This window comes from Zalophus californianus, chromosome 10 (assembly GCF_009762305.2).
Source record: "Zalophus californianus isolate mZalCal1 chromosome 10, mZalCal1.pri.v2, whole genome shotgun sequence".
NCBI lineage: Eukaryota > Metazoa > Chordata > Mammalia > Carnivora > Otariidae > Zalophus > Zalophus californianus.
Window position 1 is genome coordinate 78,926,949 of NC_045604.1, and position 25,761 is coordinate 78,952,709.

Here is a 25,761-nt window from a genome sequence, read left to right on the forward strand (position 1 = left end):
AATTGCTTAACTGAGTCACCCAGGCACCCCGACCACAGACTCTCGAGAGACCCTCAGCCAGAACCATCTAGCCATGCTGCCTCCTGACCCATAGAAACTGAGATACTGTTTGTTATTTTAAGCCACTAAATTTGGGGTAATTTGTTATCCACCATAGATAACTAATGGGAATTTGTAGACCTTCTGTCTTCAAACCTATCAACTGTGTCAAGTCCTAGGAGGACCTCACACCTACCAGGTCCCACAGCAACTCATTATCTTCCCCACGGACCTGTATGTCCTGTGTTCTGTGTCTCAGTTGTTGGCACCACCAGCCACCTCGTTGCCCCAGTCATCCTTAACTCTTCTCCTCCACACATGGTCAACAGCAAAGGCTTGTTTGATTCCTTTTACATGGAATAATTTATATTTTAAATGTCTCTCGTATTTATCTAATTCTTTCTAACCCTGCCATCTTGTAGTGCAGGCCGGCATCCTGTTTTCCCCAGACTATCCTATCTCGTCTTCTGGTCTCCACTTGTGCAACTTGTAGTCCATTCTCTGCCCCCTTCAGTGATCTTCGTAACGTGCAGATCTGACCCTGTCAAAGCCAATCATGCTTGACCACCTTCATGGCATTATCATTGTCCTGAGGATAAGGTACAGATTCCTCCAGGCGCCTTATATATATCTGAGCTGGCATCTGTTATCTGGTATCCTAGCTGCTTTAGTATTTGTCCTGAAAAAAGGTGTCTTCGTTTGAACAGTAAATTACACGGTCGTCCACACGTCAGGCAGGCTTCATCCGGTGCCTCCCTTCTACATCCCCGACTTTACACACTGCCCCTCACTCCTTGTAGATCCTGCTTTCAGCTCCACACCTTCTACATACCTTGCCACAGGCCCTAACTTCTTCCTGGACCACTGCCACCTCTGCAGTTCTTGCCCTGTAATTGGCTCTCCCGTTTTGAGGATAAGCTTTCAGAGGGCAGGGGAGAGCCAGTTAATGGTAGGAAAATGATAAATGATATATGTTCACCACTGTGTCCTCGCACCTAGCACTTATCCCATGTGTGACATAATTAGTATTTCTTTAAAGAATGAATAATGCATTGGAATGGCCTGATACAGGGTTTAGGTGGTTGAGCACAGGAAACCACTGTGGTCTTGTAGGTACTGAAGTCTGAAAGAGTGACAGCAGTGAGGACAAAGTATAAGACTTGACCAAAGGAGCACCTGGGTGGCTCGGTTGAGCGTCCGACTGTTGATCTCAGCTCTGGTCATGATCTCAGGGCTGTGAGTTCAAGCCCCATGTTGTGCTGCATGCTGTGCTGCATACTTAAAAAAAAAAAAGAGGAAGAAAAAGATTTGACCAAAAATTGGATATACAAGAAGGGAAATTCAGACTACTCCCAAATTCTGAATACCTGGGCACATGAGTGGTGGTGTTTTTGTTTTTCTGTTTTTTAAAGATTTATTTATTTGAGAGAGTGAGAATGAGAGAGAGAGAGTACATGAGAGGGGGGAGGGTCAGAGGAAGAAGCAGGCTCCCCGCCGAGCAGGGACTCGATCCCGGGACTCCGGGATCATGACCCGAGCCGAAGGCAGTCGCTCAACCAACTGAGCCACCCAGGCGCCCATGAGTGGTGGTGTTAATAGAACTTGGGAAGGCAGGGGGAGTGGATTTGGAAAGAAAAATATGAGATTCTTTTTCAGTATTTTGAGCTTTAAAGTCCAGGGGCACATCCAGGATCTGGACCGTGGAAGAGAAGGTTCTTGAAGGAGAGAAGGAAGTCTGGAAGTCATGGGACGGTTACAGCTGTGGATGGATGAGCGTGCACAGAGTAGGACAGGGGAGGAGCAGGGCTGTGCAGAGGCCCGTGGTTCGGGGACAGGAGGAAAAGAGCCACTGTCAAGAGCCTGAGAAATAGTCCGGGGTGCATAAGGAAACCGGGAGGGTGTTGTGCTCCCTCTGGAGGAACGGAGATGCGAACGGGGTGGGAGTACGTCCGTACTGAGGAAGTTGAGAAGACATACTGAATAAGGCCGTGCTCTGGGCAGGTGGGTCACGTTGAGCTCACAGAAAGCCGTTTCGGTGGAAGGATTATGAGCCGTGTCAGAGGTAGAGGAAAGATGGAACGTGGGTATGTCGTCAGCTTTACCACGAGGGCAAATGAAATAAATGACAGTGTTTTCGTGTCCCAGGGAATTTGTTCGAGTCTCAGTTCTTTCACCACCAAGGACAGCGTAATGACAGTGCCTCGTCTCTCTAGCAGCATTTTTGGTTTCTCCACAGATTGAACGTCCACAGCCTCACGTGACTTTGGGTCCCCAGCGCCCACCGGTGAGTTCACAGGGCGAGCTGAGGTGGGGGAGATGGATGTGAGACCCGCTGTGTGAGAGGCATTGTCGGGTGCCGTGTAGGCGCGGGTGGTTCACGAACTCACAGGACAGCAGTGGTAAGAGTTCTCCAGAGTCAGTGCCCTACCCGGCCCTGGTTAAGACCTGCTCATTCCGCCAGAACCGGGGATACACACAGGGCCGGCCCGGCACGCTGAGAACAGACCCTTGCTCCCAGCGTGGCTCTTCCTGGTCCACTGTCTTCATTCCCTCCTCCGGGAGCTGTCTTTGTGCTTCCCATGTGCTCGTAATACAGTGCTCGGCTTCCTGTCCTTTCCCCGCTCCCTCCCTTTTGTCCTTTTGTCGTGAGTGCTGGTTCTCCGGAATTTTTTTTTTTTTTAAAGATTTTATTTATTTGAGAGAGAGAATGAGAGACAGAGAGCACAAGAGGGAAGAGGGTCAGAGGGAGAAGCAGACTCCCTGCTGAGCGGGGATCCCGACGTGGGACTCGATCCCGGGACTCCAGGATCATGACCTGAGCCGAAGGCAGTTGCTTAACCAACTGAGTGAGCCACCCAGGCGCCCGGTTCTCCAGAATTGTTAAGGAGGGTTTCAATGAGACGGCATCTACCTGCATAGCACCCAGCACACACATAATAGCACAAGACTTGCTCTTAGCTGATAATACTATAATTAAATGGATTGGAGAGGAAATGTGCATCTTAGCCAGTGAGAGGGAAGGAGGCAGTGCACCTGCGTTCAGGCAGGGGAGAACTGGCTAGTCAAGACATTGTTACTAGACTTGTTTTTCTCCAGGAACCTTGGGAGGGTGCTGGGGGAGAGAAAGCAGGAGAGCAGCGAAGTCGCCAGGGGCAGTTAGGGGGTCTCCGGCAGCTGTAGGGCCAGGTGGGCACCATGGGCACACCGGGGCACTCTGGCTTGCGGCATATACTGGCCCCTCCTTGGACAGGACTTAAGAAGAAAATTTTGTAATCCAGTCAGCCTCAGTCTAGAGGAATTACATTCCTTGAGGAATGTCCCATTCTGGCCAATCTGAAAAGTGATTTCTAGACTTCGGTAAAACAGATTAGCAGTACCAGTTGTTTCTTAGCATGGAAGATCAGCAGCTGACAAGTTCTTGGAGGACTGTGTTCTTTGAACCAACATCCATATAGAACTGCTGGATGTTGTTAACGGTTCAGCCCATCTTTACTCAAATCAGGAAGGTTTTCAGTAGCCGCTATGAAGTATCATGCTAGGTCATCAATAAAGGGTCAGTAAAAGAACTTTTAAAAGTTATTCATGGGGCGCCTGGGTGGCTCAGTCGTTAAAGCGTCTGCCTTTGGCTCAGGTCCTGGTCCCAGGGTCCTGGGATCGAGTCCCGCATCGGGCTCCCTGCTCCGCGGGAAGCCTGCTTCTCCCTCTCCCACTCCCCCTGCTTGTGTTCCCTCTCTCGCTGTCTCTTTCTCTGTCAAATAAATAAGTAAAATCTTTAAAAAAAAAAAAAGTTATTCATGAACATAATTAAATAAAGTCAACTGAACAAGAAAAAAAAATAGGACTTGGCCCTGAGGTTGGAAGGAGTTTGATCAGTAGAGGTGTGAGTCCGGTTAATTTGCCCTGGCAACACAGAAGTCTGTGGACAGGCATGGCTCGTCAGAGGGTCGCAGTGGAGAAAGCATTCAGGATAGTGATCACAAGGGAGCTCGTGTCATTTCACCACCTTTTAGGAGGACTAAATGATCTGTTTGGTAATAAAAGCAGATAAACAGAAAAGATGAAACTTTTCTGTCTGATTTATTTGCATTTCTAACAATAATTCAAAGAAGGTTGTATTTGTAACCAAGATGACAGAATCCTAATTGGGAAACAAAATTAAATCTCCCTTCAAGGAGGGATAAAAAAAAAATTCTGGGATATTCATAAAATAGACTGTTACTCCGTGATAGAGAATAAACTACTGATAGACACAACATAATTAATCTTGAAAACATGTTGCTTGAGAGAAGACAGTTGGGTGCATAGGGATTCTATTTATGTGGAGTTCAAACCCAGGCAAAACGAATGTATGACAGAACAGTGGTCACCTTGGCTGGAAGAAGGAATGGGTTGGACAGGGACAGAACGGCACTTTTTGGGGTGATGAAAATGTCCTGTATGTTGACGTGGGTGTCTACATAACTGTACCCACTCGACAAACTCATTGTAAGCTTAAGTTATGTGCATTTCACTGTATGCAAATTTTGCCTTGATAAAAAAACTCTCCTTTTTGTACACAAGTTCTGTCTGCTGGAACTGTTTTACAAATAGTAATTACTCCTAGGAATCCAATTCTTTCAAAATTTCTCGATCCTAAAATTTAGTGTCTTTGCCAGGGAAATAACACAGCTGGTAATGGAGACTGCTTCTGTTCTCAGTAACTTGTGAAGTCTATGAGCAAACACAAAGTGCTTGAGGACTGCACTCTTATTCCATTAAAAGGGGTGAAATCACCATAGTAAGTCTCAGTCTAAATATAATCACACAGTAAAGATTGCAAAACAAATTAAATTCATAATTTTCCCCATGGTTTCCTCTCTAGCTAAGCTGTTTTACCAGTAGACTTAGATGACCAGTAGCCTCTTAACTCAAACCAGAGAATAGAACTATTTTGGTGAAAATGCCTTAAAATTAAAACTCATATAAATCATTAAATTTTAATACCTTTACTGTTAATTCTTATATATTCGGGCATGATTCATTTCCACTGAAATGAAATGTTCAAGAGCTCAGAAGTGGGATGGGTAAGAAAACGTGCTACTAACTGTAATGTGACACCGTGCCCACTGAGAGGGAAAAGTTTTTGCCTAATTTGTAACAGAAGGTTCATATCATAAAAAATAGTAATTGATGGGGCACCTGGCCGGCTCAGTAGGCAGGGCATGTGACTTGATCTCAGGATCATGAGTTCAACTCCATGTTGGGCGTGGGGCCCACTTACTAAAAAAAAAAGGTCTTGTTAAAAAAAAAAAAACAAAAACAGGAATTGGTAATTGAATAGCAAAAAGCACACCCATCAGCTCTAAGATTTTTGTTTCCTTGTTTTAACTAATCTGTTTCTAGCGGTATACATAGGAAAATATTTCGTGCAAGGAATTTGGGCACACAGAGCCTAACAAAAATTTCACTTTTAAGACTGAATTTAGAGGATGAATATAAGGAAACAAAAAAATTTGCCACTGCAGTACATGACTTTTACAGTTCTTCATATATCATCTAAATGGCCATAAATGGCCAGACTTAAAATAGATAACCTTGTCACTAAAAAGGTTAAATAAAAAATATTTTTTGGAACCTGTTTTCTCCCATGGCCAAAGAGACTGGTGTTTTCTTCTTAACGTCTTTTTAAATTCAAAAAATATAACTTGGCCATCATTTATTCTTCTAGATCATATCTGTAGTTCTTCACTATAAAGTTCCAGTGTCCGAGGTATTGACCCTACGTTTCTGCTTTAAGATGCATCGACAGAAAGAACCTTGTCTCTGAAATTGCATCCATGGGTGGGCCTGATGTGTAAGACCCCCTCCTGTCTTTTCCCCGCCCCAGTACAGTGTGGCTGATGCCCATACACATTTAGAGCACAGTCACTTAAGAGTAGAAGAGTGTGGTTAACTCATGTGGTTAATCACAAGCCACTTACTTAGAACTTTTATAATATGAACCCCTGCTTTGATAGCAAGCTTGCTGACAAGTTTTAAGCGAAGACGCCACTGAATGCCAAACACCTTTACTACAGACTGATCAAGAACTCAAACTCATGGGAGTAAAAGGAGGACCGAGGAATGTATTGCTGCCAGCCAGCCCACTAACCACTGTGTGACACTGCCTCTGTTTACCATTCATTTCTTGTCCTGGCACATTGAAGTATTTGGTTTCTTTTTTCTGATTTTTATTCATTTGAGACAGAAAGAGCATGAGAAGGGGGAGAGGCAGAAGGAGAGGGAGAAGCGGACTCCCCCCCCCCCCCCCCCGCCCCACCGCCCTCCGAGCCAGGAGCCAGATGTGGGGCTTGATGGCAGGACCCTGGGATCATGATCTGGGCCAAAAGGCAGATGGGAGATGCTTAACCATCTGAGCCACCCAGGTGCCCCAAGTATTTGGTTTCTTGTTCATTATTTAAAATCCTGAATAGAGAGGGTAGTACTTCTGACAGAATCCTGATATCTCCCCAACTCTCACATAAAGCCAGATACTGTGATACGGCTATTAAGCAACTTAAGACTAAGTCACCTGTGGGGCGCCTGGGTGGCTCAGCCGGTTAAGCCTCTGACTCCGGGTTTCAGCTCAGGCTGTGAACTCGGTCCTGGGACCGAGCCCCGCATCGGGCTCCACGTTCAGTGGGGAGTCTGCTTCTCTGCCTCTCCCCCCGCCCCCCGCTTGCACGAGCTCTCTCACTCTCTAAAATCAATCTTAAAAATGCTGCCGGTACCTGACCCTACCTGACCCAGAAATCAAGGATGGACAGAGGCACTCAGGGCATGGAACAATTATACAGGCGATTGTAAACAAACAGACAAATCCTTCAAAAGGGAAGATGACAATTTTTATTGTTATTACAAAAGCAAATTCTTTTAACTTCAGTCATTGGAATAATTGCAAGAGCAGCTAAGGGCTTCATCCTCACAGGCACCAATTCAGGCACAGTAGGTAGCTACAAATCGTAAGAAAAAGGTTTCTTTACCTCGGATTCCCACAGTTCCTACCTAGAGCATTCTGCCATGCTTTGGAATTAAGTTAAAAACCCCAGCAGAGCTACTCAGTTCCCTTGAATTCTCTGGTTTTAAAAAAAAAAGAGCCAGGTATTGACCTACGCTGTTCTAGTAAAAACTAGTCACTGAGTCCTGGCCCGAGAGAGATCCACATTTCCTTTAGAACAGAACAAACTAGTTAACAAAGAGATGAGTCGATTTACGAGAGCCCAGTGGGAGTCCTTAAAATACGCAGACCTCCCAGGCTCCGACCTCAGTCACGGAAAGCCGGTGGATGGCGCGGAGCTGCGCTCCAGCACGCTCTTCCCGGGCAGCAGGAAAGGAGGTAGCAGGGGCTTGGGCTGACATCTGGAGCACTAAGCTAGTGTGCCTGGCGGAGGGGAGCCTCAGGAAGCACAAAACGTCATTCTACCTTTGCTGCCTACAAACCTGAGGTTTCCGTGTTAAGTTTTAAAGGGCGCAGTGGCATGTGTGTGTCGAGGCAGGAAAGACCGTTCCCAGGCCGGGGCTTGCTTGAGACATCCTAATTTTCCGCCTCATCAGACGTGGGGCTGATGTGCTCTTCCCTTATTACGTTACAGAACGTAAAGGTTCTAATCTCCACTCACACCTCCGGGCCCTTATCACATGCCCTAGTAAACAACTCGGCTAGCATATTACTGTTTCAAGGAAGCATAGGATTAGAGGTATGTGAAAAGTGTATTTATTGAAGGGAAGACTCAGTATGTTCCAGGATACTGAAAATCAAGAATGTCCTGGAACCCAAACCATCACAAGTTGAACCAATCTACCCGACCTGAATTCTGGCAGTAAACATTGGTTCAAATGGAATCCACTGAGCTATCACAGGAAAATAAAAACAGTCCCTATTCCACTTACTAGGAAGTCTAATATAACCAACTGACTGCTAAATTTAAACCTAGTATTTTGAGTTGTGCACGTGTAATTACATTTATTTAACAAGCTGCTGCCATGGCAAGATCTCTAAAGAAACAAAGCATGAATATATCAGATGGCATCTTGCTAGAATCAGTGAAAAATTATTGGGAAGAAATGGTGGAAGCCATGTTATCTGGAGACAGAAAACCGTCCCCTAAATCCTGCTGATGGCGGTCTACTGTGACAGGATTCGTGGCACAGCTGACTCTGGTAAGGTCGGCCACCACTGTACAGAACACGGAATCATTCTAGAGGCGCTGGAGTGCAGTCACCAGAACGGTGACAATGAGTTTCAAAGGTTCAGAGTTGCCTGATGTTGAGAGCTGTCGTAAAAACTACTTGCCCCTTGACTACCTGAAATCCGTCCCCAAACCCACGAAGCCCCCATTCACGTGGTGGCGGTCTGTGAGGAAGTCCGTGCCACCGAGAAGAGGGGCTGAAGTGCCGCCCCAGGGGACAGTCGTCACAGACCGCAGGGTAGTGACAACACTTGTGACTAGTCTTCCCGAAGATGCCAGGGAGTTTAGCTGATTTTTCTCAGGAGTTCATCATGGAAGCAGTTTTTGACCATAGATTGGCCTTTTTCTTGGGTTGCAAAACTGCATCTGTTTGAAAGCGTGACCCAAAATATCTGCAGCACTTGAGCTGAGGGTGCCAGGGCCTTCCGGGGGCACCCCCAGCAAAGTCCATCCCACACCGAAAACACAGTTCTTGTCACTGAGGGAACTAGCAGACAAAGACGAGTTACCTCTTGTTACAGTGAACCACCTGTACTTACACAGTTTACAAAGTTTTTACATTCGATTATCACATATTTCAAGACTTTCAGTTCAAAACAAACAAATATACATGGGATTAAGTATTCAAGAACACTTTACTGTTTGTCACTTAATTTCATGGCAATACATACTCAGTCCAACTCTTTTGGTTTGATTTTACATTGATTTTCATTGGATAAGTCCTTTTTGCAAATTAAAAACAAGAAATAGATGCTCTATTTTCCCCTCTCCCACAGTAAGGTTTAAAGTGGCAATTACTTAAGATGTTCATTTCAACAATACCTTTTTCAATTCAGTTCATTAATTTATAAAACTATAAATAATCTCACATGAAAGTTGTATACAGAACATTAGTGTAAAAAGATGCAAAGAAAGTTATGATTCTAATATATCTATGCTAAAGCCAGAGGAAAAAACGTTTGGGTCTGTATTATCCTAATCTGCGGCCAATTACCCTACTATGTTCGCATGGTCAGCCACACCCACACACGCTTGTGGAGCATAGAACGACAGCACAGGACCCCGCACTGCTCTGCAGAGCCCATCATCACACGCTGCCAGTCCACGCCAGACACTGCATTTCCTCATCCCAATCACTAGCCAGGGTGACTAGGAGTTTAAAATGCACCAACTCTGAGTGAATACTTCCCAAAGAACTTCCAAGTCCATATTTAACAATGTGGTTTCTTTTAAATGATTAGATCATCGTTTGCACAAATGTGTAAAAGAATCCAATGAAATCTTTATTTCATAATGACATCTGTATTCATTCTCTCTTCTGTTTTGGAGGTGGGCCTTTGACAGTTGGTGTCCGTGTTGTTTTGCTGAAGAGTCTTGGCAACATGCATGTAATATTCTAAAAGTGTGAATGTTTTCGTAGCAAACAAATTGGTTTTTAAAAATATGCTCGATTTAAAAATGGAAATCTATTTTTGGAAATAATTTCAGTAACTCTTGAGCTTTTAAAGATTCATTAAAATCCAAGCAATTTCTATTTTGTTCCTATTACCTTGGAGTACAAAAAGAGTTGTATATACTGATTAAAGCTCCCGTAGTTCCCAGAAAAATAAAAGCCCAGAGACTTGCTGACATAATAAAATGTAGCTGAATTTCATGCAATATTAGCCATGAGTGTAGTTATGGGAAGCTGTAGGACAGTAACTCTGCTCTGTCCATATGACATACAGCCTCATCCACAAAATGAATGGTAATTCCATAGTTAGGAGAACACAGGGTTAGATTAAGTTTTAGGCTTTGTGACTGGAAATACGGTCCAACTAGGCTTTTCTTTTCTGAGGGAAGGGACATGTCATTAAACATACAATTACAAAGTATCTTATTTGGAGATAAACCACAATCTAAAAGAGGCCGAGTCTTTGATAAATGGCAACAACCCTCAAAATCAAGGGGGGCTTCCAATAAACCCAGAAAGTGGCTCTTCTCAAAGTCATGACAATTACAGTAGAAAGTCAGCCTTCAATCTAAAAACCACCACAGTACTCCACTGTGGTTCATCCAAATAACAGGTTAGCAAATTTCAGCTTTACATTTAAGAAAACAGTCAATTTCAAATAACTGAGAAAAACTTCCATACTGTGCTTGATTCTACTTATCACTGTTAACTTTAGTCTGTGCAGATTCGGATGGTTCTAAGTATGTGTTCCTTTCGTGGCTGGATGAGATTTAGCTTTAAACCAGCAAGGACCGTCCAACCTTTAAAATTACTGATACAAATAGTAAACGAAGTAATTTGCAAAACTGGCACTTGCAATGGATACAGTTTTCATACTAGATGCATGCAGCTCTTATAAATACTAAAGGAGGCATTTTTGCCAGGTCTCAACATGCTTTCTTTATTGCAAATCCCACTAATTTAACGAGTTAATGGAATTTTCTGTAGGGGTACAATTTCATTACGCTTTACTTATAAAAACTACAGCACGCTGCTCTTTTACTTTAAAACAACTTACTGTGTTTAAGAAATCACGGTGAATATAAATTGGCAGAAAAGAGCTGGCAGACCTACTACTAAAGCAGTGTCGCAGCTCCATAAAGGTTATTTACTGGACATACGCATTAACCATCAAAGGAAGTAGTCAAACTAATTCTTTCCTGTAATACAAACTTGCACGTCGTTTGGAAATGCCTCATTTAAAGTAGTGGGTAGGGAAAGAGTTTAGAAAAGTCCAAGTCATAAAATGTACTCAATTACTTGGTAAGTTAAAAAGCTAATGCAACAATGTTACATCCAGATAAAAAACATTATTCAAAAGCAATTCAAATACCGAAAAGGATTTCAAATTGAATATTTTATTAACATGGTAGTTGTCTGTAACATGTGCACACACTCGCACACTCAGAATCATCTGCCTGGGGGAAAAAGACTAAGTATGCCTAAGGGGAAAATGAAAAATAAAAAAAATTCCTGTAAGTTTTCATTATTGTAGGCAATTATGTCCACATCACTTACAAAGCTATTGCCAAATCTGTCCAAGGAAGCAGAGTTTGGGAGGGGAAGGAAAAAAATCTGGGGGGGAAATTCAACAGTGGCATAGCAGAGCTCTCAATATGAGAAAGCTGACACAATGTGGACTTTTGCTGTGGATTTCTGTCTTTGCAAAATATGGGGAGAAGTTTGTCAATGGGCAGAAAACAAGAGAAGGCGGTGTGAAGTAGGCTTTTGCAGTCAATTTTCCTCACAGTATTGTGCAGGGTCATCAAGAAAATGCTTAGTCTTTCTCTGGAACCAGTTTCAGAACTTTTCCAATTGCAATGGTTTTACCTAGAAATGAAATTAAAAAAAAAAAAAAAACAAAAACCCTTTTTCAGTAGTCAACAGCAAAGCTATGTGAGGTATTCAAGCTTATTATTTTAAATCATAAAATTATTTTTTACAATGTAAATTACTAATTAACTGGCTTTACCACCAAAGGTGTGATTTCTGATTAAGTAGTCTTAATAAGTGGGTCTTTAGAGGATGGGTGGAGTCGAAAAGAAACCATCATTTCCTGTATCATAAACCTAAGCCTGGACAAGTAAAATGTGGACTATCCGTACCGTGGAATACTATTTGGCAATATAAAGGAACAAATTACAAAGAATACATGTTACAACATGGTTGAACCTCAAAAACATGCCAAGTGAAATAAACTAGACACTAAAGACCACAAAATGTATGATTCTATTTATATGGCACGTCCCAAAAGGGCAAACAGCGCAAGATCTGTGGTTGGCTAGGGATGGGAACACCAAGTGACTGTAAACAGGTATCAGGGTTTTTTAGATGTTCCAAATGTTCTAAAATTAGACTGTGGCGATGGCTGTACAACCCTGTAAATAGACTAAAATTCACTATACTGTACACTTAAAACAAGTCCATTTCAAGGTGGATGAATGAAAATAAAGCTGGGAAGAGGGGTTCTCAGTCCTACTGTAAGGGGTACAAATCCTACGAGGTCCTGTGAAAAACCTAAAACCAAGCTACTCTTTAGGAAAAAAGTTAAACATTCTTCCTACATTAACTTCTGTCCACCCCATTTTGTCAGTTAAGATTCTCATTTTGTTATCTTAATAGGACAAACCCAAGTAACCAGGTTCACTATTACCAAGAAGAATTAAGGTTTAAGACTTCAAAACACAGTGAATACTCTCTATACAGATTCCTCTGAGGTAAGGTCCAGGAGCCGTATTCACCATCACATCCCCAGTGCTTGTCACAGTAAGTTTTCTATTGAACAGAACTGGAACGAATGTGCGAGGTGCCGATGCTGTATTTCAAGTGAAGCACTGTGTTTAAGTTTTCCACGCTCTTAAAATAGTTATCTGAGTTAGAAATACTAATGATCCAGAGAATCATTTAATAAGAGCCACTTGGTTTTCATGCTACCAAAGAGTTTCATGGTCACAAGATTCACTCAGAACTAGGTAGAAATGGACACCCACACCAAAAAACTGACATTAAACCTCTATAAAAATCAGGTGCTAAAAGACCATCAAGGTATGTGTCCCTTTCATCCCCCCTATATCAGTGTAGTGAATGTCTGTCATATTTGATTTTAAAGCGTTCTACTTCAGAGGCTTGTATGGTGAAAACCTGCCTTACAGGGTTAAGCCCTTGCAGACGGGCTTTGATCACACATATCACAAAAGATTTCATCATAGCAATGTCTCATTTAGTAAATAAAATAACTCTCAAAGCCCACTACTTGCAAAGTATCAAAATTAAGATTCTTCATCTACAGCATACTGCCACAATGCATGGTCAGTTCTGCCCATTCAATCCACTCAACTCATAAACCACCTGTTATAGAACACACTACAGACACGCACCCAAGTTTTCTATGAACTTGTGTGCGCCGTACTCGGACGGAACAAGCTTCACATCCCTGAGATGCTACTAGGCACGAGTGCAAAGGCTTACCCTCATCTCTTAAGGTAAAGCGGCCCATCTGAGGGAAGTCTTTAAAGGTCTCAAGGCAGATGGTTCCCGCTGTCTTTAAGCGAGCGATGCATACTTGATCTTGTTTCACAAAACGGGGTCGAGTCTTACTTTTTTCTCCTGATTTTTTGTCTACCAAGCAGATTAAGGCCTATCCAAGAAAAAAGGATGAGATCAGAGGGCCAAATAAATCTTTAAGACAAGGAGTGCAGACAAACAATGAATCATGGAACACTACATCAAAAACTAATGATGTGATGTATGGTGATTAACATAACAATAAAAAATTATTTAAAAAAATAAAATAAAAAGACAAGGCGTGCAGGGCACCTGGGTGGCTCAGTTGCTTAAGCGACTGCCTTCACCTCAGGTCATGATCCTAGAGTCCCGGGATCGAGTCCCGCATCGGGCTCCCTGCTCAGCGGGGGGGTCTGCTTCTCCCTCTGACCCTCCCCCTTCTCATGCTCTCTCAAATAAACAAAATTAAAAAAAAATAAAATCTTAAAAAAAGTTAAAAAAGACAAGGATGCAAGTAAGAGTACATCACTGTTGCCGATGAGAAATGATCAAGACAGTCTTCAAACGTCTTTAAACACACAAACAAAAATGCCAAGTAGCTTAATTATCAATTAATGAAGACTCACTGTTATTTCGACTTCTTCAATACAGGTGTGAATATGCAGCACCGCATTATAACCTGGGCAGATGATGGATTTGTGCTCTATAATCACTATCTGTCAAACAAAAAAATTCACATCTTTATCCCTGGGGTAAAGAAAGAACTGAATGTTCTCCAGCGCCATACAGTAGTACCACAATAGGGAACTTACCACCTCCAGTTATTTTTGAGTTAGAAGTGCTGGGTCAGATCGCCTGATATCCAAACATGAACTCTGACATCCTTACCCTACTGATCTTCTTGGCCAGACCCAAACTTTAGAAACACAGCAGGCAGACTAATTCTGGAGAAGCCTTCTCCATCCTCCCCAAGGATTTACAGTAATCACTGCCACTACAGCTACTTTGGTTTGGTTCCAGATGTGAACTTCTCATGATTTTATCCAATTCTCTTTATCTAAGGTCCAGTAAAAGTAAACAATCTTGTACCCAGCATCAAAATCTAATTTATCATCATAGCTTGTAACAGAACTCAAAATTCTGTGAGCTACCCTGTCATTCTTCTGTGGAAGTCAGGTTGCTAATAACAGAAATTGTGTTTTCCTGTCTGGAAAGTTACTTACTCTGAATGAGCAGACACACCCTAATTTCCAAGGCAACTGTGCTCTATTTATGAGGAAAGACACTTTGAGCAAAATATAAGTTGTTATTAAAAGGAGATCAAAAATAAAAAGGAACTTGGGGTGCTTGGCTAGTTCAGTCAGTAGAGCATGGGCCTCAATTTCAGGGTCATGAGTTCAAGCCCTACGTTAGCCATGGAGCCTAGTTCAAAAATAATTAAATAGATAAATAAAAATAAAAATGAACTTACAAAGAATACCACCTCTTAAAGACTTCATGTGTGAGATATACATCATGGTTGTTGTGATATATATGATGTATTTTATTTCAATACACACAATGGTATGTCACCAATAACCAGGATAAAAGGCATTTAAATTCTAATTTCACTTAGACGGTAAAGATCACTAAGACAATTACAATAATAAGTTTACCTGGGCATCAAATGTGCGTCCAGAATGACAAAGATTATTAGGATCACAAAGTATGAATCCTGGAAGAATCTCCTCCTCTTCAATTCCTTTCAGTCTGATTTTGAGGTTTTCACCTGGGGCTACAGAATCAGTTTCTACATCATCGGAAAGGATTCCAAGAACTTCCACATTGTGCTTAAGGAAAAAAAAAAAAGGCAGCAATCAAACCCAAGACTGGGGGTTTTCTGACACATTCACTGCATAGCAGAACATAAAATGATCTGTTCACTTAAAGACTTGCAAGTCACATTTTTCTGAGGTTGTGGATTAGCCAAAACACTTATTTGAACGTAAAACTTTATTACATTTGTATGACATGAATTTAATGAAAGTCATATCCTAGAAGTATAAACTGCCAATTAAAATATTCATCAGCTTTTTATTATCACATCCTAGTAATTTCCAAACTGAACACAGTATAAACTAGCATTTGCCTTTTTTACCTTTTCAAAATTAAAACACTGAATCTAACATTTGGATTTTAATTTTATGAATGTCGTTTTTATTATTATCATTAAATTCTAGGATTTAATGGGCACAGCTTCTATTGACTATCAACCCCAAATATTTGAAGAGTGTGCTTCTCAAAAGATATTTAAACAATTAAGCTTTAAAAGAATACTACTTAATGGGTACAGGGTTTCCTTTCGGGGTGATGAAAATGTTCTAGAACTTGATAGGGTGATGGCTGTGAAGGTACTAATGATAAAATTTACATTTTACCATTTACATTTTTTAAATAAAGTGCATATAGATGGGACAAAATGTTAAAAGCAATACCCATAAGCATTCCCTTATTTTACTTCCTTTATGCCCTTGGAAATTCCTATTTTTAGAACACATACCACAAACCAAAGTAACAGCCCTCAAGACAAAATAAACTATCTCATGCTGGTAGATGAAGGTGGAGAATCCAGAATCTGCTGTTCCACACCAGAACTCTACAGACTGTCACTTGCTGAACTCTAGTAAACTCTCCCCTCTCCACCAATAATGGCCTCCTTTCACAAAAGGCAGCTTATACCTTATTGATACGTGTTGAAATTCATCCCAAGAAGTGAAAGAGAGCCATATTTATTAGCTAAATTCTTTCCAGTAACAGGACAAAAGCGCAGAAACCAGCAGTCCCACCATAACAACGAAGCCAAGTACCGTAAACTACTTTTGCCCAAATAATCCAGCATTAACAATCCCTCTTCTCCAAATGTGGTCTTCTCTGGCTAAATACAGAGGAGCTTGTCTAATCTTTAAATTAATCCATAATTTCAAAAATTATGACTGAGACCAACAAATTCTCTTGGTTTATGAAAGGTAATAAGGATTTTGTCTGTTCTAAGTACCTCAAAGAAGTGGAATCATAGGGGCACCTGGGTGGTACAGTCAGTTAAGCAACTGACTCTTGGTTTCGGCTCAGGTCATGATCTCAGGGTCGTGAGATCGAGGCCAGCACTGGGCTCCACGCTCAGCACAGAATCTGCTTAAGACTCTCCTCTGCCCACCCCCAAAATAAATAAATCTTTAAAAGAAAAAAGTGGAATCATGTATTATTTTTTTGTGACTGGCTTATTAATTCACTTAGCACAATGCCCTAGAAGTTCATCATATTGTATAATGTGTCATAATTTCCTTCCTTTTAAGGCTGAATAATATTCCATTGTATGGCTGTATCACACTCTGTTTATCTACTCATCCATCAGTGGACATGATAGGTTGCTTCCCCATTAAAGCTTTTGTGAATAATGCTGTTATGAACATCAGTTCTTCCAGGCTGGCTTTCCATTCTTTTGGGCTCACATCCTGAGGTGGAATTGCTGGATCGTATAATTTTGTTTTTAAATTTTTTTGAGGAAACATCATGTTTTCCACAGCGGCTGTGCAGTTTTACATTCTCACCCACAGTATACAAGGGTTCCGACTTCTCCACATCCTCACCAACATCTGTTATTTTTTTTTGATGGGTGTGAGGTGTTTTTTCGTTGTGGCTTTGATTTGCATTCCCCTAATGATTAGTGATGAGATCTTTTCATGTGCTTGTTGGCCATTTGCACATCTTCTTTGGAGAAATGTTTCAGTCTCTTGCTCATTTTTTAGTCAGGTTAATTTTGTTGTTGAGTTGCACTTCTTGATATATTCTGGATTTAGCCCCTTATCAGATTTATGATATACAATTACTTTCTCCCATTTCGTAGGCTACCTACCCATTAATTTTTCAATGTAAGATAGTCTGGCATCTGTGCCTTCTGAAATATTTAACTCCATTCCACTGAGACTCAGCAGGACTAACGGGAATGGAGTCCTTAAGGCTTGCCTCCAGCTACAAGCGAGGCTATGCCGACCTGCCAGTCATCTGTATAAAGTCCCAGCTCCCGCAGAGAAGCTGTGACTAGTCTAGCCTGCCACCCAGTCCACCTGCCGATAATGAATTTTACTTTTCTTTCTATTGTGGTAGAACACTCACAAAATTTACCTTTTATAACCATTTTACATGGTACAATTCAGTGGCATCTAGTTGGCATTCACGATACCGTACAATCAACGCCAGCATCTAGTTCCAAAACATCCTCATCATCCCAAAAGGAAACTCTGTGCCCTTCACTCAAGTCACTCCCCATTCTTCGACCCCCTAGCCTTTTGCAACCACCAATCTGCCTTCTATTACCAGGACCAAACTACTTCTGTAACTGCTCTGAGCTAGGATTCATGACGAACAGACTCTGTGCTGAGTGTAGAGCCCGATGTGGGGCTGGATCCCATGACCCCAAGATCGTGACCCGAGCCAAAATGAAGAGTCAGACACTCAACCGACTGAGCCACCCAGACGCCCCCTAATTCTGAGGTTCTGATGACTGAGGCCTACTTTCCTACATAAACATCTTTGAAGCTGTTAGAGCAAGCCCCTCTGGAAAACAGGTAACAGTTTCTCTAGTATCATGTCTGTAATTATCAGCAACTGAGCAGCCACAAATAACACAAAGGAAGAGTTCATGGAGACTTTACGTGTTTTAATGGAACCCTCTCCAATAATAAACAAATTACAAAAAGGCAGGAAGAAAGAATTAAGACCCATTTATGATAAAGGCACATTCTCTTCTCTCAAAACAGACTATAAGTATAGATTGGGCACATTTTATAGTAACCAATATAACGATAAAGCAGGGACACCTGGGTGACTCAGATGGCTGAGCATCTGACTGGCAAACAGGTCATGTTTTCAGAGTCCTGGGATCGAGCCCTACGTCAGATTCCCTGCTTGGGGGAAGTCCACTGGTCTCTCTCCCTCTGCCCTCCCCCACTTGTGTTTTCTTTCTCTCTCTCAAATGGATAAATAAAATCTTATTAAAAAATTTAAAATTTTTTTAAAATTAAAAAAAAAAAAAAAAGCAAACTATATCATGATTAAACCCGAGTTTTCATCCTGGGTTCACTTGCTAAAAGAAATGTGTTAACAGGAAGAAGTCACTTAACTGCTCCAGAGCTCTACTTGCTTCTGGTGGAAGAATGCAGGTAAAGCTCTCTTGATGATACATCTTTTAGCTCTCACGTGGTACGAATACTGGCTCTTCCCCATTTGTCATGGGGTAACTACAACACCTTATCTTCTGTACTAAATTTTGTACTTGACATTAATAAAACATAATCCTGGATTTTAAGTTTCTTTTAGTGGAAATCCCTACATTTTTCAAAAGTTCTAATTCTTTGCTGATATTTTTAAGAGAAATCTAAATGAGAAAGAGCATTACTAATTCTTACCTTGTTTGGCATCATCACAAGCTGCTGGCCTTTACAAATAGACCCTGACTCCAGCTTTCCCAGGACCACAGTGCCCATATCCTGTTTAAATTTGAAATAAAAAAACCAAGTGGTAGACTTTAATTACTATTCTACAAATTCAACAACCCAAAGTGAAATCTCATGGGGCTTACTCAGAAAATCTTTAGTTCAAGTGGCAGAACGGTTAGGATTAATCTTAAACACAGGATATGTCATCAGCATATGTGCAATTACAATACTAGTAAGTGTGCCGAAGATCTTAAAAAAAAAAAATAAAAAGGCATGGTACCAGAAACAGCACAAAATTTTACATATTGAAGATCTCCATTATTTGTTTAAATTCCAGTTCTCTCAAAAATCTCTGAGCCTGCTTCCTCATGTATAAAATTGGAAAAATACTTAAGATATTTAGCATGGAGCTAAGGAAAGAATTATTTGAGGAGGTCAAAACATTATATACCGATAAAACTTTTTTAAAAATCAAGTTGAAAATCCAGTTAAAAATAATGAAGCTTATCTTTTTAAGACTAGTGGCCAGTGTTGGCAAGGCTACAGTAAAACCAACACTCCTACACTGCTGCTAGTACTTCGGAAGGCTGCTGGTCAATACCCATCAACTTTAACGTGCAAATCCTGGGTCTAGCAGTTTTACTTGTATGACTTTCTCTCTCAAAAATGATCACTGGCTTATTGGGAAAACAGCTTAAATAAACTAGGCTGGCTGATTAAATTACGATCCATCTCATCCACAACACTAAATAACACATGGCCATTAAGAAAGAGACATTTATGCTATGCTGTTAATTATTAGGGTTGTTTTGTAACTTAAAATACAAAGCAATGATTTTCCCTCCCAATCTCGTGAACATCTTGGGTACCTTGTACTTATCCACAATTGGCAGCCTGATTGGTCCATCAACCGATCTATTGAAGTTTGGCAAATTATCCAGATAGGGAATAAACGGTAATCCACTGAGAACATAACAATATCCATTAAAGAGAATCAACATAAATATCTAAATTTTAAGATTGTAACTTTATATGAAAAACAGTTATAATACTTTCATTCTACCCACATACTCTTCTCATCAACCCATTTATTATCTGGTTCATCCCCTTCATTCCTCAGAAAATTAAAAATATTAACAAAATAGTCCTATAAATATAATGAAAGAGCTTCCCCATAAACTTAGTTTATTAAGATTGAGAAAAACATTTTAGGGGCGCCTGGGTGGCTCAGTCGTTAAGCGTCTGCCTTCAGCTCAGGCCATGATCCCAGGGTCTTGGGATCGAGCCCCGCGTCGGGCTCCCTGCTTAGCGGAAGGCCTGCTTCTCCCTCTCCCACTCCCCTTGCTTGTGTTCCCTCTCTCGTTGTGTCTCTCTGTGTCAAATAAATAAATAAAATCTTAAAAAAAAAAAAGGAAAGAAAAATATTTTATAGCAAATGGCCTACATTTTTTTTTTTTGGCGAGTGAGCAGAGGGGGAGAAGGAGAGAGAGCATCTTAAGCAGGCTCCACTCCACGCACAGTGTGAGCCCCATCTCACAACCCTGAGATCATGACCTGAGCCAAAGTCAAGAGTCGAGACCCTTAACCAACTAAGCCACACCCAAGTGTCCCTAAAATGACTACATTCTATTACTTAATTCTTATGGACTTTTCCAGCTCTCAAATCAGGATTCTATAAAATAATTTCCCCTTTAAAACTACAGCATATGAACTGGGAGGTTTACTATTGCCAAGATAGCAATGCTCCCCAAATTCGTTTATGGATTCAGTACAATCCCCATTAAAATCCCAGCTGCGTTTTGGCACAAATTGACAAGCTGATCCTAATGTTCATACAGAAATTCAAGGGACCCAGAATAGCCAAAACAATCTTGGAAAAAAAGAACAACAAAATGTAAAGACTCACACTTCCCAATTTGAAAACTTACAAAGCTATAGTAATCAAGACTTTGTGTTCTGTATCTCTCTGTCTCTCTCTCTGACAAATGAATAAATAAAATCTTAAAAAACAAAAGAAAAAAACTTTACCTAACAAAAAGAAGTTTTTAAGATATTCTTTCAAAATGAAATGCACATCTAAATGTAAGAGCTAAAACTGTAACAACCTTAGAAGAAAATAATATGGCTATGACTTCCTGACTGAATTAGGCAATGTTTTCCTAGGTATGACAGCGAAAGCCCAACCAACAAAAGAAAAATAAACTGGATTTATCAAAATTAAAACCTCTTGTACCACAAAGATACGATCAAGAAAGTGAAAAGAGAGTAACAAGAAGACAACCCAATTAAAAAATGAGCGATGGTCGTGGTATTTTTAAAGCCACAGTTACTTACAGTCTGTGTTTTCCAAAATTATTTACAAAGACATAAAGTTTTTCTAAAAGGAAGAAAAGATTACTTACGTGTACCAAGGACAGAAATCTGATTGCTCTTTAAGATTTGCTCCAGTCAGTCCTGAGCAGGGCATAAAGTGAATGTCCTTTTTGGGATTGAAGCCAACTTTTTTCAAAAATGGCACTAGTTTCTCTTTACATTCTTCATATCTATGAATATTCATAAGTAACTCAATTGTAATATAAAGCAAGTGAACTCTAGTCTCATTATTAAACAAATTAAGGTTTTAGAAAAACCCCAGGGGGAAAAAAAAGCGCAGGGTAGCAAAACCATCCTTTATTCCGCTTCCAAGCCTGTAAAAACTAGTATGAGGGCAAAGCTCACCTCTCATTGCTCCAATTGACCGTTGGATCATCCATCTTATTAATAAGCACAATCAAGTGCTTCACACCTGCTGTCTTTGCCAACATTGCATGTTCTCTCGTCTGTCCGCCCTTTTCAAATCCAGTTTCAAACTCTCCCTTCCTAGCAGAGATGACCTATTCCAAGAAATCCAGTTTATTCTTATGTACTCAGGTATACCTCTTGAGCAGTGAAAACAGCTTTCCTTTCAGTTTTATCAGAAGCTTTTTGCAAGAAAATAAAAGTAAATGAGTTGTAACCTGCATGCTTTTGAATGTCACAATGTCTCAACGGCTTAAGATCTTGGTAAATGTTTCTTCTGATCCCCCCAATTTTCCAAAACCTAGGATGCCTTTATATTTTGCAATTCAAACATGTATGTGATTCAGGGCTGGTATAGTGACGAAGCAAACAAAAATAAACCCGCAAAATGCCTGAGGCCTTGAGAAACAAATCATTTCTTACTCCGCTTTGTACCCACAGCACTTGTGGTATGTACACAGTGCAGCAGACCTGGCACTGAGTGGACACTGAGCTCTGACATGGTCACAGGTCAGAGCACCCGTACGGAGAACAGACGGAAGGTGTTTTCCCAAGTGAGTCCAATCAGAAAGATTTCTGGAGCAGACGCGTGACACAACCATGAAATGTGCCACGGTGTATTATAGCTCACTGCGACTGCAATTTTAGCTTTTAGAGGGTAAACTCAAATACTAACATTGAAGCAGGGCTGCTAACAAATACACGGGTGAACTGGAAAGACCTTACTTACCAATACAGCCAAATCAGCTTGAGAAGCACCGCCTATCATATTTGGGACGAAACTCTTGTGGCCAGGGGCATCCAGAATTGTGAAATGCTTCTTTTCTGTTTCAAAATAGGCACGGCCCACTTCTACTGTTTTACCCTTGTCTCGTTCTTCCTGATTTGTATCTAAGGCCCAAGATAAATACCTGAAATAAGTTTAAAATAAGGTTAATATTGCTAAGAACGTAAGTTTTAAAGATATTCTTCTACCATTAAAGGTGTAATGATGACATCCAGCTTTACATCCGACATACATTTAAATCAGGAACAGGACAGGGGCGCCTGGGTGGCTCAGTCGGTTAAGCATCTGTCTTCAGCTCAGGTCATGATCCCGGGGTCCTGGGATCAAACCCCATGTCGGGCTCCCTGCTCAGAGGGGAGTCTGATTCTCCTCTCCCTGTGCCCCTGCCCCCTGGCTTGTGTTTGCTTTCTCTTTGTCAGTTAAATAAATAAAATCTTTAAAAAGATAATGATAAATCATGAACAGGACAGCTGGCTTAGTCAGTGGAGCATGCAACTCTTGATCTCGGGGTTGTGAGTTTGAGCCCCATGTTGGGTGCAAAGATTACTTAAAAATAAAAAAAAAAAAAATCTTTAAAAAAATCATGAATAGGACTGGATAGAAATGAAAATCAAGAGAATAAAACTTGTATTACTGTGATTCAAACACTTGGAGCTTTTACAAATATCCAGTCAATTACAGGCATCCCGATTTTTGAAAGTTCATGTTATGCCACTTGACTTTTACAAAAGACCTGTCAGAAAAAATTTAAAAATTAAAAATAAATAAATACCTACATTAGTACCTGTTTTTGCTAACTGAAAGATGCCTAAAGAGGATTTTTTGGTGTTTTTTAAAAATATTTTATCTATTTATTTTACTGAGAGAGAGAGTCCGTGCATGAACGGGGGAGAGGCAGGGTGAGACGGAGAGAATCTGAAGCAGTCCCCCCCGCTGAGTGCAGAGCTGGACGCGCTGAGCCAAAACTGAGAGTCGGGGAGTATTTAGCATGTTCAGCATTTCAATGAGCTGTCACAGGGGCAGTGCTGAGCGGCGCCGGTGACGCCTTCAAGCCCTTCCAGCTTTCCCTCCGCGCAGCATCTGCATCGAGCCACCATCACTTTGAACTGTGTCGGTGAGCATCTGTGCTTTACCTCCATTTATTTGGTGCATCCGTTAGCAAGATGAGCCCTAAGGTATCAGAAAAGCCTGAGAGAGACTATTCTTTGGTGCATCCGTTAGCAAGATGAGCCCTAAGGTATCAGAAAAGCCTGAGAGAGACTATTCTCTGAAAAATTTTTCCATATAAATTAATGACGATTGCTTCTTTGCTTTATGCCATTTTGGTTTACAAAAGGTTTCAAAGGAACTCTTGGATAGCAGGGAAAGTGGTGTGTGTGTGTGTGTGTGTGTGTGTGTGTGTGTAAGGCTCCACACTAGGCGTGGAAAGGTTTCAAAGGAACTCTTGGATAGCAGGGAAAGTGGTGTGTGTGTGTGTGTGTGTGTGTGTGTGTGTGTGTGTGTGTGTGTGTGTGTGTGTAAGGCTCCACACTAGGCGTGGAAAGGTTTCAAAGGAACTCTTGGATAGCAGGGAAAGTGGTGTGTGTGTGTGTGTGTGTGTGTGTGTGTGTGTGTGTGTGTGTTTGTGTGTGTGTGTGTAAGGCTCCACACTAGGCGTGGAACCCAACATAGGGCTTGAACTCACAACCCTGAGAGCAACACCTGAAATGAGATCAAGAATCAGACACTCTGGGGCATGTGGGTGGCTCAGTCAGTTAAACGTCTGCCTTCCGGGGGCGTCTGGGTGGCTCAGTCGTTAAGCATCTGCCTGCGGCTCAGGTCATGATCTTGGGGTCCTGGGACTGAGCCCCACATCGGGCTCCCTGCTCAGCAGGAAGCCTGCTTCTCCCTCTCCCACTCCCCCTGCTTGTGTTCCCTATCTCGCTGTGTCTCTGTCAAATAAATAAATAAAATCTTTAAAAACAAAAACAACGTCTGCCTTCAGGCTCAGGCCATGATCCCAAGGTGCTGGGATCGCTTCTGCATAGGGCTCCCTTGCTTGGCAGGGAGTCTGCTTCTCCCTCTCCCTCTGCTTGCACTCCCCCCTGCATGTACTTGCAAGCACGGGCGCTCTCTCTCTCTGTGTCAAATAAATAAAATCTTAAAAAAAAAAAAAAAGAAAAAAGTCGGACACTCAACCGACTGAGCCACCCAGGTGCCTCAACCCTGTGTATATTCTTTTTTTTTTTAAAGATTTTTATGTATTTATTTCAGAGATACAGAGAGAGAGAGCATGAGCAGGAGGAAGGGCAGAAGGAGATGCAAACTCCCTGCTGAGCAGGGAGCCTGAGGTGGGGCTTGATCCTGGGACTCCAGGATCATGAACCGTGCTGAGAGCAGACACTCATCAGACTGAGCCACCCAAGCACCCCAAACCTGTATATATTCTATAAGCAAACTGTATTTATGAAAACAAGCTGACGACATACCCAGAAAGACTACTTTGTACCAATGCCAATACGACTGTGAGCTTTTATAATCATCTGGCACAAAGTATAACACAAATAATGGCTATCTAAGGGATATTTTTCAAAAGTGAAAGCCAGTAACCACCATTTGGGAGGAAGGGTTACCTGCTAAAAATTATTTCAGTATTTCTTTGCCATGTGAAAATGCTTTATGTAAGTTCAAACCATCTAGAATAGTAGGTGTTAATTTAGATGACCTCATCATCTGTATTAAATAGTATATGTAGGGGCGCCTGGGTGGCTCAGTCAGTTAGGCGTCTGCCTTCGGCTCAGGTCATGATCCCAGGGTCCTGGGATCAAGCCCCACATCGGGCTCCCTGCTCAGCAGGAAGCCTGCTTCTCCCTCTCCCGCTCCCCCTGCTTGTGTTCCCTCTCTTGCTGTGTCTCTCTCTGTCAAATAAATAAAATCTTTTAAAAAATAATAAATAAATAGTATGTAATCCATTTTTTAGTATAACATTGATGATGATCTTTTCCCTTAATACAGAGAAATACAATTTAAAAACACCAACAAAAAAAAAACCATGAATGTCCCAGTCAAATCTTAACTTAAAAAAAAAAGATTAGAAAGAAAAAGAAATTGACCCTTTTTCTCACCACTCAAAGGCAACCCACTGTCAATAATTCTGTCCGTTCTTTTTATCTTTCCCATGTTTATTTACATCATTAATGATCATATCCTAAGCACTATCACATCACCTGCTTTCTCCCCCAAATTCCACTATAACTTAAGTTCTACTTCTGGTTATTATAAATTCTAGAAATGCGGGGTGCCTGGGTGGCTCAGTCAGCTGTCTGCCTTCAGCTCAGGTCATGATCCCAGGATCCTGGGATCGAGTCCCGCATCAGGCTCCTTACCAAGGAGCCTGCTTCTCCCCCTCCTTGTGCGTGCGCTTTCTCTCTCTGACAAATAAATAAAATCTTTAAAAATAAATAAATAGATTCTAGAAATGCAATTTTTTAGTGGTTAGGT

At 41.4% G+C, this 25,761-nt stretch overlaps 1 protein-coding gene across 1 annotated transcript in view; it reads right to left on the bottom strand.

The window, feature by feature from the left end:
* Positions 1 to 6,880: 6,880 nt before the first annotated feature.
* GSPT1 (G1 to S phase transition 1) overlaps positions 6,881 to 25,761 on the bottom strand; it is a 38,877-nt gene continuing 19,996 nt past the window's right edge. The window contains exons 7-15 of the mRNA XM_027610699.2: positions 22,225 to 22,405; positions 21,435 to 21,589; positions 21,119 to 21,259; positions 19,586 to 19,679; positions 18,687 to 18,767; positions 14,898 to 15,071; positions 13,869 to 13,958; positions 13,207 to 13,375; positions 6,881 to 11,568 (exon numbers count right to left, since the gene is read on the bottom strand). Coding sequence (XP_027466500.1) covers positions 11,516 to 11,568; positions 13,207 to 13,375; positions 13,869 to 13,958; positions 14,898 to 15,071; positions 18,687 to 18,767; positions 19,586 to 19,679; positions 21,119 to 21,259; positions 21,435 to 21,589; positions 22,225 to 22,405 — 1,138 coding nt within the window. The 3' untranslated portion in view covers positions 6,881 to 11,515. The remainder of the gene's footprint in view (positions 11,569 to 13,206; positions 13,376 to 13,868; positions 13,959 to 14,897; positions 15,072 to 18,686; positions 18,768 to 19,585; positions 19,680 to 21,118; positions 21,260 to 21,434; positions 21,590 to 22,224; positions 22,406 to 25,761) is intronic.